Source organism: Nerophis lumbriciformis, linkage group LG36 (genome assembly GCF_033978685.3).
Source record: "Nerophis lumbriciformis linkage group LG36, RoL_Nlum_v2.1, whole genome shotgun sequence".
In the NCBI taxonomy this organism is placed as follows: domain Eukaryota; kingdom Metazoa; phylum Chordata; class Actinopteri; order Syngnathiformes; family Syngnathidae; genus Nerophis; species Nerophis lumbriciformis.
The window spans coordinates 20,929,321-20,946,400 of NC_084583.2; the positions used below are offsets into that span (position 1 = coordinate 20,929,321).

General features: G+C 41.9%; 1 protein-coding gene across 1 annotated transcript in view; it reads left to right on the forward strand.

The window, feature by feature from the left end:
• Positions 1-17,080, forward strand: part of ndst1b (N-deacetylase/N-sulfotransferase (heparan glucosaminyl) 1b) — a 245,040-nt gene that overhangs the window by 158,641 nt on the left and 69,319 nt on the right. The window contains exon 2 of the mRNA XM_061930656.2: positions 8,850-9,800. Coding sequence (XP_061786640.1) covers positions 9,255-9,800 — 546 coding nt within the window. The 5' untranslated portion in view covers positions 8,850-9,254. The remainder of the gene's footprint in view (positions 1-8,849; positions 9,801-17,080) is intronic.

Here is a 17,080-nt window from a genome sequence, read left to right on the forward strand (position 1 = left end):
TAAATGGTAACACCCCAATAAGTTTTTTAACTTGTTTAAGTCGGGGTCCACTTAAATTGATTCATGATACAGATATATACTATCATCATAACACAGTCATCACACAAGATAATCACATTGAATTATTTACATTATTTATAATCCAAGGTGTCAAAAAGACAGCCAAAAGAGTTTGATATGAGAATAAATCTAAAGTTAAAATATAGGGTAGAAATGCACCCATTTGCAGGAAATGTAGTCTTGATTTTCAAAATGTTCTTTCAAGGCTTGCATGTCTACATTAAAACATTCTTCTTCATACTGCATTAATATATGCTACTTTTAAACTTTCATGCAGAGAAGGAAATCACAACTAAAAAAATCACTAATGTTTTCATACGGTGTTGATGTGGAAATGTTTGCCTCGGCATTTTGATGGTGTGGACGTGTGGCACCGAATGGAGATAAGCGTCTCGACAGACGTTACAATATTTGAACAATGATGACGAAAACTGTTGTCTCTGTCGTGTCCGTGTGTGTCGAAAATTGTTATGAGCTTATTTTTTTATTTGATTTTGTGCGTGGCATAGATTTGCTATGCGCAGAGGACGCTTAAACAGTGCGCAATTGCACAGGCGCGCACCTTAGAGGGAGCGTTGGTCACACGGCTGCGCTAGCATCACAGCTAACGTTAGCCATGCTGCTACCTCTCTGCTCGGGGAGGACGTATACGTATGTGACGTATGACGTGACAGTATGTGACGTATGACGTGACCAGAGGTGGGTAGTAACGCGCTACATTTACTCCGTTACATCTACTTGAGTAACTTTTGGGATAAATTGTACTTCTAAGAGTAGTTTTAATGCAACTTACTTTTACTTTTACTTGAGTATATTTATAGAGAAGAAACGCTACTTTTACTCCGCTACTTTTATCTACATTCAGCTCGCTACTCGCTACTAATTTTTATCGATCTGTTAATGCACGCTTTGTTTGTTTTGGTCTGTCAGACAGACCTTCATAGTGCCTGCGTTACTGGTGACGTTTCACTCCGTTCCACCAATAAAATGCAGTCACTAGTGACGTTTGACTCCGTTCCACCAATCAGATGCAGTCTCTGGTGACGTTGGACCAATCAAACAGAGCCAGGCGGTCACATGACCTGACTTAAACAAGTTGAAAAACTTATTGGGGTGTTACCATTTAGTGGTCAATTGTACGGAATATGTACTGTACTGTGCAATCTACTAATAAAAGTTCCAATCAATCAATCAAAAGTGTGAAGGAAAAAAGACACTTTTTTATTTCAAACGTACATCCCGTCACAAGCCTAAAGACTGACTGCACAGTTCCTGTCTTCACAATAAAAGTGCCGCTCCATCGCGCCTGCGCTTTCAAAATAAGAGTCTCCGAAAGCCAGCGCAAACAAGCTAGCAAGCTACGGAATTTGCCGCCAATGTTTTTTTTGTAAAGTGTGTGAAAACGAATATGGAAGCTGGACAAATAAGATACCAAAAACCAACCGCTTTCATGTGGTATTAGACAGAAAGGAGGAACTTTTTTTCTCCTGCATTTGAAAACGTGGACGTTAAGCACTGCTGTCAGGATTACAATCAATGCAAGACATCAGAATCAGGTAATACACCAACTTATATTCTTGTCAACATGAAAGAAAGGAATCTATATGTGTTAAACATGCATGTATATTCATTAAAACACCTTTAACATGTAAACAAAAACGGCAAAATAAATAAATATAAATGATATACTGTATATATCAATGTATGTGTATATATGCATATATATATATATATATATATATATATATATATATATATATATATATATATATATATATATATATATGATATGTGTGTGTATGTTACTCATCAGTTACTCAGTACTTGAGTAGTTTTTTCACAACATACTTTTTACTTTTACTCAAGTAAATATTTGGGTGACTACTCATTACTTTTACTTGAGTAATAAATCTCTAAAGTAACAGTACTCTTACTTGAGTACAATTTCTGGCTACTCTACCCACCTCTGGACGTGACCGTATGTGACGTATCAAATCAAATCAAATCAACTGTATGACGTGACAGTATGTGACGTATGACGTGACAGTATGTGACGTGTGTAAGAAGGTGCACTTGCTGTCTGTGAGAGGGAGACACAGGAAAGAGTGAGAAGAGCCTGTCGTGTAATGCCAGCAGCTAAAAGCAACTGCGTGAGAATCCACAGACCTGTGGATGCGTTGAAGGTGTGTTGGAAAATGCGGAACGGAAATTAGGGAGCAGCAGAAAAGTGGAATGTATTATTTAAATAGGTGCGTTGGAAAACACGGACCGGAGTTTTTTTTTTAAACTGGATCTGGATCGGCATTTTCCCATGCCTTGCCGATACGCATTTTTTTGGCAAATATCGGCAGCCGTTCCGATCCAAATATCGGATCGGGACATCCCTAGTCGAGTGTTTCTCTAACAGCTATCGTTCTTATCGAAACATGCGTGATTGACATGCAAAGAAATGTGAAGGTGTAGATTCACCTCGATCTATTTGAATGGTCTCTGTTGGCTCAGCTCCCCACATCTTAATAGTGTGTAAAGTGATTGTTATCTTTATGGAATTCTGTCATAATCTGATGAGCGTGCACCACTCTGCATGTGCATAATCAATGTTGCTGCTGTGTTTTTAATATTAACCACAAAACTTAATCAACACCTATGATTGTGTTATGCAATCAATTCTCTGTCTCATTTGAATTTTGATAGTTTTATTGGTCACTGTTGTGACCTTGTGTGTGTGTGTGTCTGTGATTGCTTTCTGTTTTGCACCCAAATGTAATGACGCTCCATCTCATCTCTGCAACCAACGATGATGTCCCTGTAATGGACAAGCTTTTGTTGTCCCCATGCTTCATCTTTTGTCAGGACGGAGATGAATGATGTCTCTCGCATGCAGCCACACTTCTACTGGCCTGAACCAAGGATTTGTCTGTCGTCACCTCCACTGCGCATATTGATTACACGAAAGCAGCACTTTTGTGTGTGTGTGTGTGTGTGTTTACTCTTGAGCACACACGTTGTTTGTTTGTGTAGGGGGTATTGGCAGCTCTTTCTCCTGCGTAGGTGAACTTTGGAATGAACTTTTGGAGTGTTGGCGCAGGCAGTGTAAACGTCTCCCACGTCATTTTTTCAACCCACGCAACAATAAAATGCAAAGTGATATATTTTTTTCATACCATGCAAAACTGATCAACGAACTACGTTTCCATGCACTGAATTAGTCAGATTTCTAAAATAGTTGGGTTTTTTTGTATTTTCACAGCACGGTGGGACAGGGGTTTGTGCATGTGCCTTACAATACGAAGGTCCTAAAGTTCGGGATCTTTCTGTGTGGAGTTTGCATGTTCTCCCCGTGACTGCGTGGGTTCTACTCCGGCTTCCTCCCACCTCCAAAGACATGCACCTGGGGATAGGTTGATTGGCAACACTAAATGGTCCCTAGTGTGTGAATGTTGTCTTGTCTATCTGTGTTGGCCCTGTGATGAGGTGGTGACTTGTCCAGGGTGTACCCCGCCTTCCGCCCGTGTGCAGCTGAGATAGGCTCCAGCGACCCCAAAAAAGGGACAAGCGGTAGAAAATGGATGGATGGACATCTATATGTGAAGTCCCAGTGTCCATGCACACTCTGTAATGCCACTATCGGTCATACACAGAGGTGGGTAGAGTAGCCAGAAATTGTACTCAAGTAAGAGTACTGTTACTTTAGAGATGTATTACTCAAGTAAAAGTAAGGAGTAGTCACCCAAATATTTACTTGAGTAAAAGTAACAAGTATGTTGTGAAAAAACTACTCAAGTACTGAGTAACTGATGAGTAACATACACACACATATCATATACATATATATATATATATATATATATATATATATATATGTCTTAATAAGGTTATCCAAAAAATAGTGCTCGATACCGTAGTAGAGCGCAATATATGTATGTGTGGGGAAAAAAAAAAAATAAATCACAAGACTATTTCATCTCTACAGGCCTGTTTCATGAGGGGGGTACCCTCAATCGTCAGGAGATTTTAATGGGAGCATTCGCATACCATGGTTTATATAGGGCACAGAGTGGGTGGGTACAGGCTGGCCTAGGGGCGTGGTGATTGGTTCATGTGTTACCTAGGAGGTGTTTCCGTCTATGGCGGCATGTTGTTACAATTTCGCTGCGCTTGTTGAGGGATGACAGGTCTGGACGGTAGATAATAAACAGTTTCTCTTTCAAGCATAGGTTGCATCTTTTATTACCACTATTGTAAGGTGTGCTGGATGCAAGAATTTGCCATGTTATTGAATATTCAACATTATTGTCTTTGAGGTCCCAAATGTGTTTGCTGAGTTCTGTGGTATTTCGCAGGTTTTTGTTCCTGAAAGAAGCCTTGTGATTGTTCCATCTGGTTTTGAATTCACCCTCGGTTAATCCTACATATGTGTCGGATGTGTTAATGTCCTTGCGTATTACCTTAGATTGGTAGACAACTGATGTTTGTAAGCATCCCCCGTTGAGGGGGCAATCAGGTTTCTTTCGACAGTTACATGCTTTGTTGGTTTTGGAGTCGTTCTGACTGGGGGTCGACGGCTCATTTGCAATTGTTTTGTTGTGGTTTGAGATGATTTGTCGTATATTGTTCATGCAGCTGTAGCTCAATTTGATGTTGTTCTTGTTGAATACTTTTCTTAGGGTGTTGTCTTTGGGAAAGTGTTTGTCAATCAGGTTGAGGAATTTGTGTCCAATGTTCGTTGAGACGTTTTTGCTGTATGGGGGGTTGTACCAGATGATGCCGTTTCGTTTTCTGTTCTTTTTTGGCTGGTTTCCTGGCGTGGGTTCATAGGTGAGGGTGAAATTGTATCCGCTTTCATCAAGGGCTTTTTGGTACGGGGGGGTTGCTTGGTCAAATTCAGCTTTGCTAGATGACAGCATCGATAGCCTTTTATTGATTCCGGTAGGTATTCTTTTCGTGGTGGTGGGTGGATGGTTGCTGTCATGGTGCACGTATTGGAGTGTTGTGTTGGGTTTCGTGAATGGTTGGTAGCTGTTATTTCTCAGGTTGAAAGTGACGTCAAGGAAGTTGACGGTTTGCTTGTTGGCTTCAATCGTGATCCGTAGGCCGTTCTCTTTGAAAATTTGGCATATGCGCTTCTTGGTATTCTCGCTGCTCCTTGGCGAGGCGCGACACACTGCCAGTCCGTCATCACGGTAAATATATATGTATATATATATATATATAGATATATATATATACATACACATACACACATATATATATATATACACACACACATATATATATATATACACACATTTATATATATATATATACACACACACATATATATATACAGTATATAATTTATATTTATTTATTTTGCCGTTTTTGTTTACATGTTAAAGGTGTTTTAATGAATATACATGCATGTTTAACACATATAGATTCCTTTCTTTCATGAAGACAAGAATATAAGTTGGTGTATTACCTGATTCTGATGACTTGCATTGATTGTAATCAGACAGTAGTGATGATAACGTCCACGTTTTCAAATGGAGGAGAAAAAAAAGTTCCTCCTTTCTGTCTAATACCACATGAAAGTGGTTGGTTTTTGGCATCTTATTTGTCCAGCTTCCATATTCGTTTTTATACACTTTACAAGAAATACATTGGCGGCAAACTCCGTAGCTTGCTAGCTTGTTTGCGCTGGCTTTCGGAGACTCTTATTTTGAAAGCGCAGGCGCGATGGAGCGGCACTTTTATTGTGAAGACAGGAACTGTGCAGTCAGTCTTTAGGCTTGTGACGGGATGTACGTTTGAAATAAAAAAGGGTCTTTTTTCCTTCACACTTTTGATTGATTGATTGGAACTTTTATTAGTAGATTGCACAGTACAGTACATATTCCGTACAATTGACCACTAAATGGTAACACCCCAATAAGTTTTTCAACTTGTTTAAGTCAGGTCATGTGACCGCCTGGCTCTGTTTGATTGGTCCAACGTCACCAGTGACTGCATTTTATTGGTGGAACGGAGTGAAACGTCACCAGTGACTGTATTTGTTGAAACGCAGGCACTTTGAAGGTCTGTCTGACAGACCAAAACAAACAAAGCGTGCATTAACAGATCGATAAAAATTAGTAGCGAGTAGCGAGCTGAATGTTGATAAAAGTAGCGGAGTAAAAGTAGCGTTTCTTCTCTATAAATATACTCAAGTAAAAGTAAAAGTAAGTTGCATTAAAACTACTCTTAGAAGTACAATTTATCCCAAAAGTTACTCAAGTAGATGTAACGGAGTAAATGTAGCGCGTTACTATCCACCTCTGGTCATACGCTGTGTACTTCTCATACACTGAAGGGCTGTTATTTATTACTGTATTGCCTTTCCGGTTGACCTATGGCACCGGTGTCAAACTCAAGGCCCGGGGGCCAAATCTGGCCCGCCACATTATTTTATGTGGCCCGCGAAAGCCTGAAAATAATATCTGTTAATAAAATGCTTAATGTTTTCTTCCTAAATATATTTTTTCTTTCCCTTTTGACATTAAACGTCATGTGCTGTATGCGATTGCATATCTTTCCCAATTCAATATTATCAAAATCAAAATATTTTATTATGTATTCCTACAATATTTTTTGTTGAAATAAAGATAAATACTGTACTTAAATATCTGCTTGACTTATGATTTCAAAACTAATTATCAATAAAATTGTAGACTGTAAAATGAACAATAGATTTTACGGTTAAATTCCGCCGACTGAGTTTTTTACCGTAAAATCACCGTTTTTTTCTATATACAGTAAGACACTATACATAAAAAAAAATTTTTTTAAAAACAAAACAAGATTTTACGGTAAAAAACAAACAAACTGTCAGCTCTGTTGATTGAATTTAACAGTTAAAAACAGTGCTATTGTTTTTCCATTCTGTTCCATTTATTCAATTTTTTTATATTCTGTAAAACAAAAACCCACTGCTTTTTACTGTAAAATTCTGGTGACTGAGCTGCCAGATTTTAAAGTAAAATGTACATATTGTTTTGCAGCTTATTAAAATAAATATATTGTTAATGTATTGTGTGTGTGTGTGTCGATCAAGGTTTTTGCACTTCTGATCCAATACTGATATTGTTTTTGCATTTCCGATCCGATACCGATACTGGCCTATCCGAGCATGTATTAAAGTTATTTAGCCTACTTAGTTGTCAGAATCATGTTGAAAAGGGTTTTAGTACTCTTGATAACAACTAGCCAGCTGAATTAGGGGAGTTTGAATAATACACAATGGTTGGTAACAAGAAACTGACCTGTTTATTCAAGGATAAACACAAAATAGACAAAATTATACATGACGAACAGAAATGGCATCATTGAACTAGGGCTGGGCGATATGGCCTTTTTTTAATATTGCGATATTTTAAGGCCATATTGCGATACACGATATACATCTCGATATTTTGCCTTAGCCTTGAATGAACACTTGATGCATATAATCACAGCAGTATGATGATTCTATGTGTTTTGATTGATTGATTGAGACTTTTATTAGTAGGTTGCACAGTGAAGTACATATTCCGTACAATTGACCACTAAATGGTAACACCCCAATAAGTTTTTCAACTTGTTTAAGTCGGGGTCCACTTAAATTGATTCATGATACAGATATATACTATCAGATATATACTATCATCATAATACAGTCATCACACAAGATAATCACATTGAATTATTTACATTATTTATAATCCAGGGTGTGGAGGGGGGCGCCGGATGTAAGTGTCAAAAAGACAGCCAAAAGAGTTTGATATGAGAATAAATCTAAAGTTAAAATATAGGGTAGAAATGCACCCATTTGCAGGAAATGTAGTCTTGATTTTCAAACTGTTCTTTCAAGGCTTGCATGTCTACATTAAAACATTCTTCTTCATACTGCATTAATATATGCTACTTTTAAACTTTCATGCAGAGAAGGAAATCACAACTAAAAAAATCACTAATTTTTTCATACGGTGTTGATGTGGAACTTTTTGCCATTTTGATGGTGTGGACGTGTGGCACCGAATGGAGATAAGCGTCTCGACAGACGTTACAATATTTGAACAATGATGACGAAAACGGTTTTCTCTGTCGTGTCCGTGTGTCGAAAATTGTTAAGCGCTTATTTTTTTATTTGATTTTGTGCGTGGCATAGATTTGCCGTGCGCAGAGGACGTTTGAGCAGGCGCGCACCTTAGCGGCTGCGCTAACATCACAGCTAACGTTAGCCATGCCGCTACCTCGCTCTCTGCTGGGAGAGGACGTATACGTATGTGACGTACGACGTGAGAGTATGTGACGTATGACGTGACAGTATGTGACGTGTGTAAGAAGGTGCGCTTGCTGTCTGTGAGAGGGAGACACAGCAAAGAGTGAGAAGAGCCTGTCGTGTAATGCCAGCAGCTAAAAGCAACTGCGTGAGAATTGTGGATGTGTTGAAGGTGTGCTGGAAAATGCGGAATGGAAATTAGGGAGCAGCAGAAAAGTGGAATGTATTATTTAAATGGTTGCGTTGGAAAACACGGACCGGAGTTTTTTTTTTAACTGGATCTGGATCGGCATTTTCCCATGCCTTGCCGATACGCAATTTTTGGCAAATATCGGCAGCCGATCCGATCCAAATATCGGATCGGGACATCCCTAACTTGCGAAAGCGTTTATTTTTCTTAAATAACTCAAACAGATTGCTTGTTTTGCTTCCCTAGTAAGTGTGTTTGGCATTAACGTGTGGAATTGTGGAAGACCGAGGATACTAACACTAGTTTCCTTCTGTTTTTCAGGGTTAAAGGACTGCTTATCTGATGAGATCATTCTCCAATCTAGAAGGCTCCTCCAAACAGGGTGGTGAGGCTGGCATGATGGGCAGGTGATGGAGTCTTGCCTCAGGTCTCCCCACCATTGACTGGCCCTGCCGGTGCTCGCTCTGAGGCCCGAGTGTGTACCAGCGACCCCAGGCCCTCCCTTTCTCTGCCATGGTGACATAAAGCGCGTCGCAACATGAGGGAGAGCCAACGTGAGACCGTCTCATTTCTTTCTCCAGCTGCCGCCTCAACGCCTTTTGTCGTTTGTTCAAGAAAAGACTGATTTTTTTTTTCGGGGAGTTGTCACCGCTGGCAGTTTTTATCCCCCCCCCCATCCCACCGGCCACCGAGCGCGACGTGTCGCCGGGCCTTTGGCGCGAGACCATGCTGGGATGCGTGACTCGCGTCCGTCGGCTGGTCCGTCTCCTCCCGCTGCAGACGTCCCTCCTCCTCCTCTTCCTCTTCTGCACCGTCAGCGTTTTCATCTCAGCCTACTTCCTCTATGGCGCCAAGCGGGAGCTGGAGCCATCAGGAGGGGGCGTGTCGGGGGCGGAGGGAGCGTCGGCCGACTCCGACGACCTGCGGGTGGCGCCGTCGCGGCTTTTGCCGGTGCGGAGCATCTCAGGAGGGCCCGGGGCGGATCCCGCCGGGGTCAGGACAGATCCTGTAGTTCTGGTGTTTGTGGAAAGTCAGTATTCGCAACTGGGTCAGGAGATTGTGGCTATTTTGGAGTCCGGGCGGTTCCAGTACCGGACGGAAATATCGCCCGGGAAGGGGGACATGCCTACCTTGACGGACAAGGAGAGAGGACGTTTCACACTGGTGATTTATGAGAACATTCTCAAGTATGTGAACCTGGACGCGTGGAACCGGGAGCTGCTGGACAAGTACTGTGTGGAATACGGCGTGGGCATCATTGGGTTCTTCAAGGTTAGGACACAGCACCACACTCCCTGCTTCCTTCCTTCCCTCCCTCGCTGCTCTCACACCTCCTGCCCTGTCCATCTGCCTCCAAGCAGATGGGATTCATGGGCTTGGAAGAAAAAAAAACCCTGGTTCAATATCACTTAGTCCCTTTTTATGCCCTCCCATGTTCTGTTTATCACTCTTTAATCAAAAGTCCGTCCTCTTTGACTCCACACTTCTCATTTGTCCTCTTCCCCACTTTGTTTTAATTGCTCCTACACTTTCGTCCTCCCATCTTTTTAGCTCCTCCCCCATAATCCTAAATGTGTGTTAGCCCGAGGCCAGTTTTAAGGTCGTAGGGTTTTATTCACCATTAGATAGCCAGTGTAGAGAGTAAAAGACACGTGGCAGCGGATAGCGAGAAGGAATTAGCATCCCAATGATTTAAACGTGCTGCTGATAAGTGTTCTAAGTCCATGATACTTTACATAGTCAGAACTTCAGTTTGTTCAGTTAAAAAAGGAGGCTATTCATGTACCGTATTTTCCGCACCATAAGCCGCCCTGGGTTATAAGCCGCGCCTTCAATGAACGGCATATTTCAAAACTTTGTCCACCTATAAGCCGCCCCGTGTTATAAGCCGCATCTAACTGCGCTAAAGGAATGTCAAAAAAACAGTCAAATAGGTCAGTCAAACTTTAATAATATATTAAAAACCAGCGTGATGTGGGCGCGCATGGAGTCGTATATCAACATGGACGGAGCTGCGTGAAAAAAGCCACCCGGCCTCTTCGCGTAAACTTACCTTAACCACTCGCTCATCTTTTCTTCATCCATCCATCCCTTCGAGTTAGCTTTTATGATGACGCCGGCTGGAAAGGTCTCTTTTGGCAAGGTCTTCCTTTTGAATATCACCATGGGTGGAAGTTTCTGGCCATTAGCATGGCAAGCTAGAACCACAGTGAAGGATGACTTCTCATTCCCTGTGGTGCGAATATTCACCGTACGTGCTCCCGTTGTATCCACAGTGCGGTTCACAGGAATATCAAAAGTCAGTGGAACCTCGTCCATGTTGATAATGTTCTCTGGCCGGATCTTTTTTTCAGCTATCTTGTTTTTACAATATGCACGGAAAGTAGCCAGCTTTTCTTGAAAATCTTTAGGCAGTTGCTGTGAAATAGTAGTCCGTGTGCGGATGGAGAGATTGCGTCTTTTCATGAACCGGAAACCTGTCGCTTAGTAGGAGCCATTTTGTGGTCTTTACAGATGTAAACACACAAAGGAAATGAAACGTAATATCCGCGCGCTTCTTCTTCTTCTACGCGGGCGGGTGGTTGCTTACAGTAGAAGAAGAAGCGCTTCCTCTTCTATGGGGGCGGGTGCTTACCTTGGCGGTTGCTTGCGTAGAAGAAGAAGCGCTTCCTCTTCTACGGGGAAAAAAGATGGCGGCTGTTTACCGTAGTTGCAAGACCGAAACTTTATGAAAATGAATGTTAATATTAATCCATATATAAAGCGCACCGGGTTATAAACCGCACTGTCAGCTTTTGAGTAAATTTGTGGTTTTTAGGTGCGGCTAATAGTGCGGAAAATACGGTACTTCAAAGGTCACATTTTTGATCATTTTCACATCACAAAGACTTTTCTGAAGACTTCTGTCTGAGGAGTTGTCTTTTTCAAATAAATCAGGGTATGTTTTGGTGGGCGGGGTGCATTTTCAATTACATAACCCAGCATGTTCCTGCATGTTTAGAAATGTATGGATTAAATGAATGGTTGGAACTCGGCAGCACGAGAGTAGACATGCTGAACTATTTCATCTTGAAATGAGGCTTGTTTTATTAAATGTTAAAAGAAAACACAATGAAAGGTTTTTTTTCCTAGTAACCTTGTAAATATTTAATCAGTTAGTACAAACTAAAGAAAAGCATCCGCGACTGACACTGAAATACTACAAATTCTTCATACTGTTCATTTACAGTCATCCGCAACATGCAATCTTACTGAATTGCTTGTGCTATTATTTTTCTGACAAATACACCACATTCATTTAGGAATTATTAATATAGTTATATAGCTAGAAAACCCTCGATGTTGAATTGTTTGATTGATTGATTAGTTTTTTTCACTTAGCTCAAAACCTGCGCTGTAACTAGGACTGCAACTATTTTGATAATCGACCAGTCATCGACTATCGCAATGATTTGTCGACTACCGTATTTTTTGGACCATAGGGTGTACCGGGTTATAAGGCGCACTGCCGATGAGCAGGTCTAGTCAGGTCTATTTTCATACAAAACGCGCACCAGATTATAAGGCGCATTAAAGGGGTCATATTATGATTTTTTTCTAAATGTAAAAGACTTCCTTGTGGTCTACATAACATGTGATGGTGGTTCTTTGCTCAAAATGTTGCAGAGGTGGGACCAAGTCATTGTTTTGCAAGTCACAAGTAAGTCTCAAGTCTTTGCCCTCAAGTCCCGAGTCAAGACAGGCAAGCCCCGAGTCAAGTCCAAAGTCAAGACTGGAAAGTCTCAAGTCAAGTCCTAAGTCCTGCATTTTGAGTTTCGAGTCCTTTCAAGTCCTTTTAACCACAGACTAATATATTAACACAGATTGTGTATGCTTTTCAAACGCTGTATTTATTTATTAAAACAAGTGCATTTTAAATTGCAGGAAAGAAAATTGTGCTAACATTGCACTTTATAATAGCACTATTAACCAGTCATTTTAAACATTAACTCATTCCTTTACAGAACAAACACATTGAAAAATAAAGTGCAAATGTACTTATTTGTACAAAAGTGTTAACATTGAAAAAACATGACATACGTGAACATAACAAAAAAGTTGTACTTTTTATATGTCAGGGCCCTATGCTGCATTGCATTTGCAAAAGACCAAATTAGCCAAGAGTCTGTCAGTCATTTGTGCACGATGGGGGCGTAGTATGATGCCACCATGGCTGAAAACTCGCTCCACTGGAGCACTGGAGGCAGGCACTGCCAAGACTCTCATGGCCACTCGGAACAGTGAAGGAAGAGTCTTCATGTTCAATGCCCAGAACAAAAGGGGGGAGAGAGTTGTTTTGGGTTGGTGCACTACTTGTAAGTGTATCTTGTGTTTTTTATGTTGATTTGATTAAAAAAAGAAAAGAAAAAAAAATTATTTCTTGTGCGGCCCGATACCAATCGATCCACGGACCAGTAGCGGGCCGCGGCCCGGTGGTTGGGGACCACTGAGGTAAACAACCAACAGTATGTCAGAAAGCTAGCTAAAACGGTACACATATTCATAATATAGTATACATTTTAACTGACCTTTATTTGACTATTTTTGTCTTTTTTTAGGTGACTAAAATACGCGGTGCTGCTGACCGCCGTCTAACGTTACGTGTGATATATTGACTAACGTAACCCTGCTTAAAAAAAATCACTGAACAAAAAGTATGAATAAGGTAGTGAACTGCAACAGATTCCCGTGTTTGCAATAACGTTATAACGTTAGCAGTGAGTTTACAGCCTCACTGATTTAACTACACAGCAAATAAAAGTCACGTTACTTAGCCAATAAACGTTATCTTACATTCAAAACTTACCCTTCTTTGTGCAACTTCAAATGCCGGACGAAGTTGGAAGTTGTTGCCTCTCCATCAGTCATTTTCGAACCGCATGTGTTGCATACTGCAAACCGTTTTGTGTTGACCACCTCGTAATTTTTACACCCAAACGAAATTATTTTAGGTATCATTTTTTGTTCACTGGCGTGTGGTTTGGACATGTCTTCTTCATTGGTTGTCCTGCAATTTGATTGGATGAATGCTGTGTGATGAAAACAAAGTAGATCTAATTTGATTGGCTGTTGTACTGAGAGCACACCAGCTGACACACGCAACGCTGATAGACAAGTACACAATGAAAAATACGGAGCGCTCCCGAATAACTTTTTCATCTTTGGGTTTTGGGGAAAGTAGCAAGTCATGTCAAGTCATGTCAATTCAAAAGGCTCAAGTCCAAGTGAAGTCACAAGTCATTGATGTTAAAGTCTAAGTCGAGTTGCAAGTCTTTTTACATTTTGTCAAGTCGAGTCTAAAGTCATCAAATTCATGACTCGAGTCTGACTCGAGTCCAAGTCATGTGACTCGAGTCCACACCTCTGAAATGTTGCATAGATGATGTTATACACATCATCTTTAAGTAGCTTTCTGAGCGTCGCTTCAGGATGCGCCGTTTTGTGGGCGGTCTTATTTATGTGCCTCCACTTCGACAGCGTCTTCTCCCCGTCATCTTTGTTGTAGCGGTGTAGCGTGCAAGGACGGGAGTGGAAGAAGTGTCAAAAGATGGAGCTAACTGTTTTAATGACATTCAGACTTTTACTTCAATCAATAACAGAGCAGCATCTTCTCATCCGTGGCTCACTAGTGCAACAACAACACCCGAAATGTGTTCGGTGAAAAAATGTCCGACCGGAACCCTCAAATAATGTTCCGTGGATGAATTACTACACTGGTAGTTTTTAGCGCTTTGATAGCTAGTTTACTGACAGATATAAGTAAGAACTTTACACTACTTTATTTTAGAAATGGCAACAGTGGAAGACAAATGCCACATTGTGAAGATAAAGAAAAAGAAGAAGCTTCAGTGACAATCTACAAACCCCGTTTCTGTAAATATAAACGGAATACAATGATTTGCAAATCCTTTTCAACCCATATTCAATTGAATGCACTACAAAGACAACATAATTGATGTTCAAACTCATAAACTTTATTTTGTTTTTGCAAATAATAATTAACTTAGAATTTCATGGCTGCAACATGTGCCAACATAGTTGGGAAAGTGCATGTTCATCACTGTGTTACATGGCCTTTCCTTTTAACAACACTCCGTAAACGATTGGGAACTGAGGAAACTAATTGTTGAAGCTTTGAAAGTGGAATTGTTTCCCATTCTTGTTTTATGTAGAGCTTCAGTCGTTCAACAGTCCGGGGTCTCCGCTGTCGTATTTTACGCTTCATAATGCGACACACATTTTCAATGGGAGACAGGTCTGGACTGCAGGCGGACCAGGAAAGTACCCGTACTCTTTTTTTTTTTTTTTTTTACGAAGCCACGCTGATGTAAAACGTGCTGAATGTGGCTTGGCATTGTCTTGCTGAAATAAGCAGGGGCGTCCATGAAAAAGACGGCGCTTAGATGGCAGCATATGTTGTTCCAAAACCTGTATGTACCTTTTAGCATTAATGGCGCCTTCACAGATGTGTAAGTTACTCATACCTTGGGCACTAATACACTCCCATACCATCACAGATGCTGGCTTTTCAACTTTGCGTCGATAACAGTCTGGATGGTTCGCTTCCCCTTTGGTCCGGATGACACGATGTCGAATATTTCCTAAAACAATTTGAAATGTGGACTCGTCAGACCAGAGGACACTTTTCCACTTTGCATGAGTCCATCTTAGATGATCTCGGGCCCAGAGAAGCCGGCGGCGTTTCTGGGTGTTGTTGATAAATGGCTTTCGCTTTGCATAGTAGAGCTTTAACTTGCACTTACAGATGTAGCGACCAATTGTATTTAGTGACAGTGGTATTCTGAAGTGTTCCTGAGCCCATGTGGTGATATCCTTTAGAGATTGATGTCGGTTTTTGATACAGTGCCGTCTGAGGGATCGAAGGTCACGGTCATTCAATGTTGGTTTCCGGCCATGCCGCTTACGTGGAGTGATTTCTCCACATTCTCTGAACCTTTTGATGATATGATGGACCGTAGATGTTGAAATCCCTAAATTTCTCGCAATTGCACTTTGAGAAACGTTGTTCTTAAACTGTTTGACTATTTGCTCACGCAGTTGTGGACAAAGGGGTGTACCTCGCCCCGTCCTTTCTTGTGAAAGACTGAGCACTTTCTGGGAAGCTGTTTTTATACCCAATCATGGCACCCACCTGTTCCCAATTAGCCTGCACACCTGTGGGATGTTCCAAATAAGTGTTTGATGAGCATTCCTCAACTTTATCAGTATTTATTGCCACCTTTCCCAACTTCTTTGTCACGTGTTGCTGGCATCAAATTCTCAAGTTAATGATTATTTGCAAAAAAAAACAAGTTTATCAGTTTGAACATCAAATATGTTGTCTTTGTAGCATATTCAACTGAATATGGGTTGAAAAGGATTTGCAAATCATTGTCCATCCATCCATCCATCTTCTTCCGCTTATCCGAGGTCGGGTCGCGGGGGCAGCAGCTTAAGCAGGGAAGCCCAGACTTCCCTCTCCCCAGCCACTTCGTCCAGCTCCTCCCGGGGGATCCCGAGGCGTTCTCAGGCCAGCCGGGAGACATAGTCTTCCCAGCGTGTCCTGGGTCTTCCCCGCGGCCTCCTACCGGTCGGACGTGCCCGAAACACCTTCCTAGGGAGGCGTTCGGGTGGCATCCTGACCAGATGCCCGAACCACCTCATCTGGCTCCTCTCCATGTGGAGGAGCAGCGGCTTTACTTTGAGCTCCTCCCAGATGGCAGAGCTTCTCACCCTATCTCTAAGGGAGAGCCCCGCCACCCGGCGGAGGAAACTCATTTCGGCCGCTTGTACCCGTGATCTTGTCCTTTCGGTCATAACCCAAAGCTCTTGACCATAGGTGAGGATGGGAACGTAGATCGACCGGTAAATTGAGAGCTTTGCCTTCCGGCTCAGCTCCTTCTTCACCACAACGGATCGATACAGCGTCCGCATTACTGAAGATGCCGCACCGATCCGCCTGTCGATCTCACGATCCACTCTTCCCCCACTCGTGAACAAGACTCCGAGGTACTTGAACTCCTCCACTTGGGGCAAGATCTCCTCCCCAACCCGGAGATGGCACTCCACCCTTTTCCGGGAGAGAACCATGGACTCGGACTTGGAGGTGCTGATTCTCATCCCAGTCGCTTCACACTCGGCTGCGAACCGATCCAGTGAGAGCTGAAGATCCTGGCCAGAGGAAGCCATCAGGACCGCATCATCTGCAAATAGCAGAGACCTAATCCTGCAGCCACCAAACCAGATCCCCTCAACGCCCTGACTGCGCCTAGAAATTCTGTCCATAAAAGTTATGAACAGAATGGGTGACAAAGGGCAGCCTTGGCGGAGTCCAACCCTCACTGGAAACGTGTCCGACTTACTGCCGGCAATGCGGACCAAGCTCTGACACTGATTATACAGGGAGCGAACTGCCACAATAAGACAGTCCGTTACCCCATACTCTCTGAGCACTCCCCACAGGACTACCCGAGGGACACGGTCGAATGCCTTCTCCAAGTCCACAAAGCACA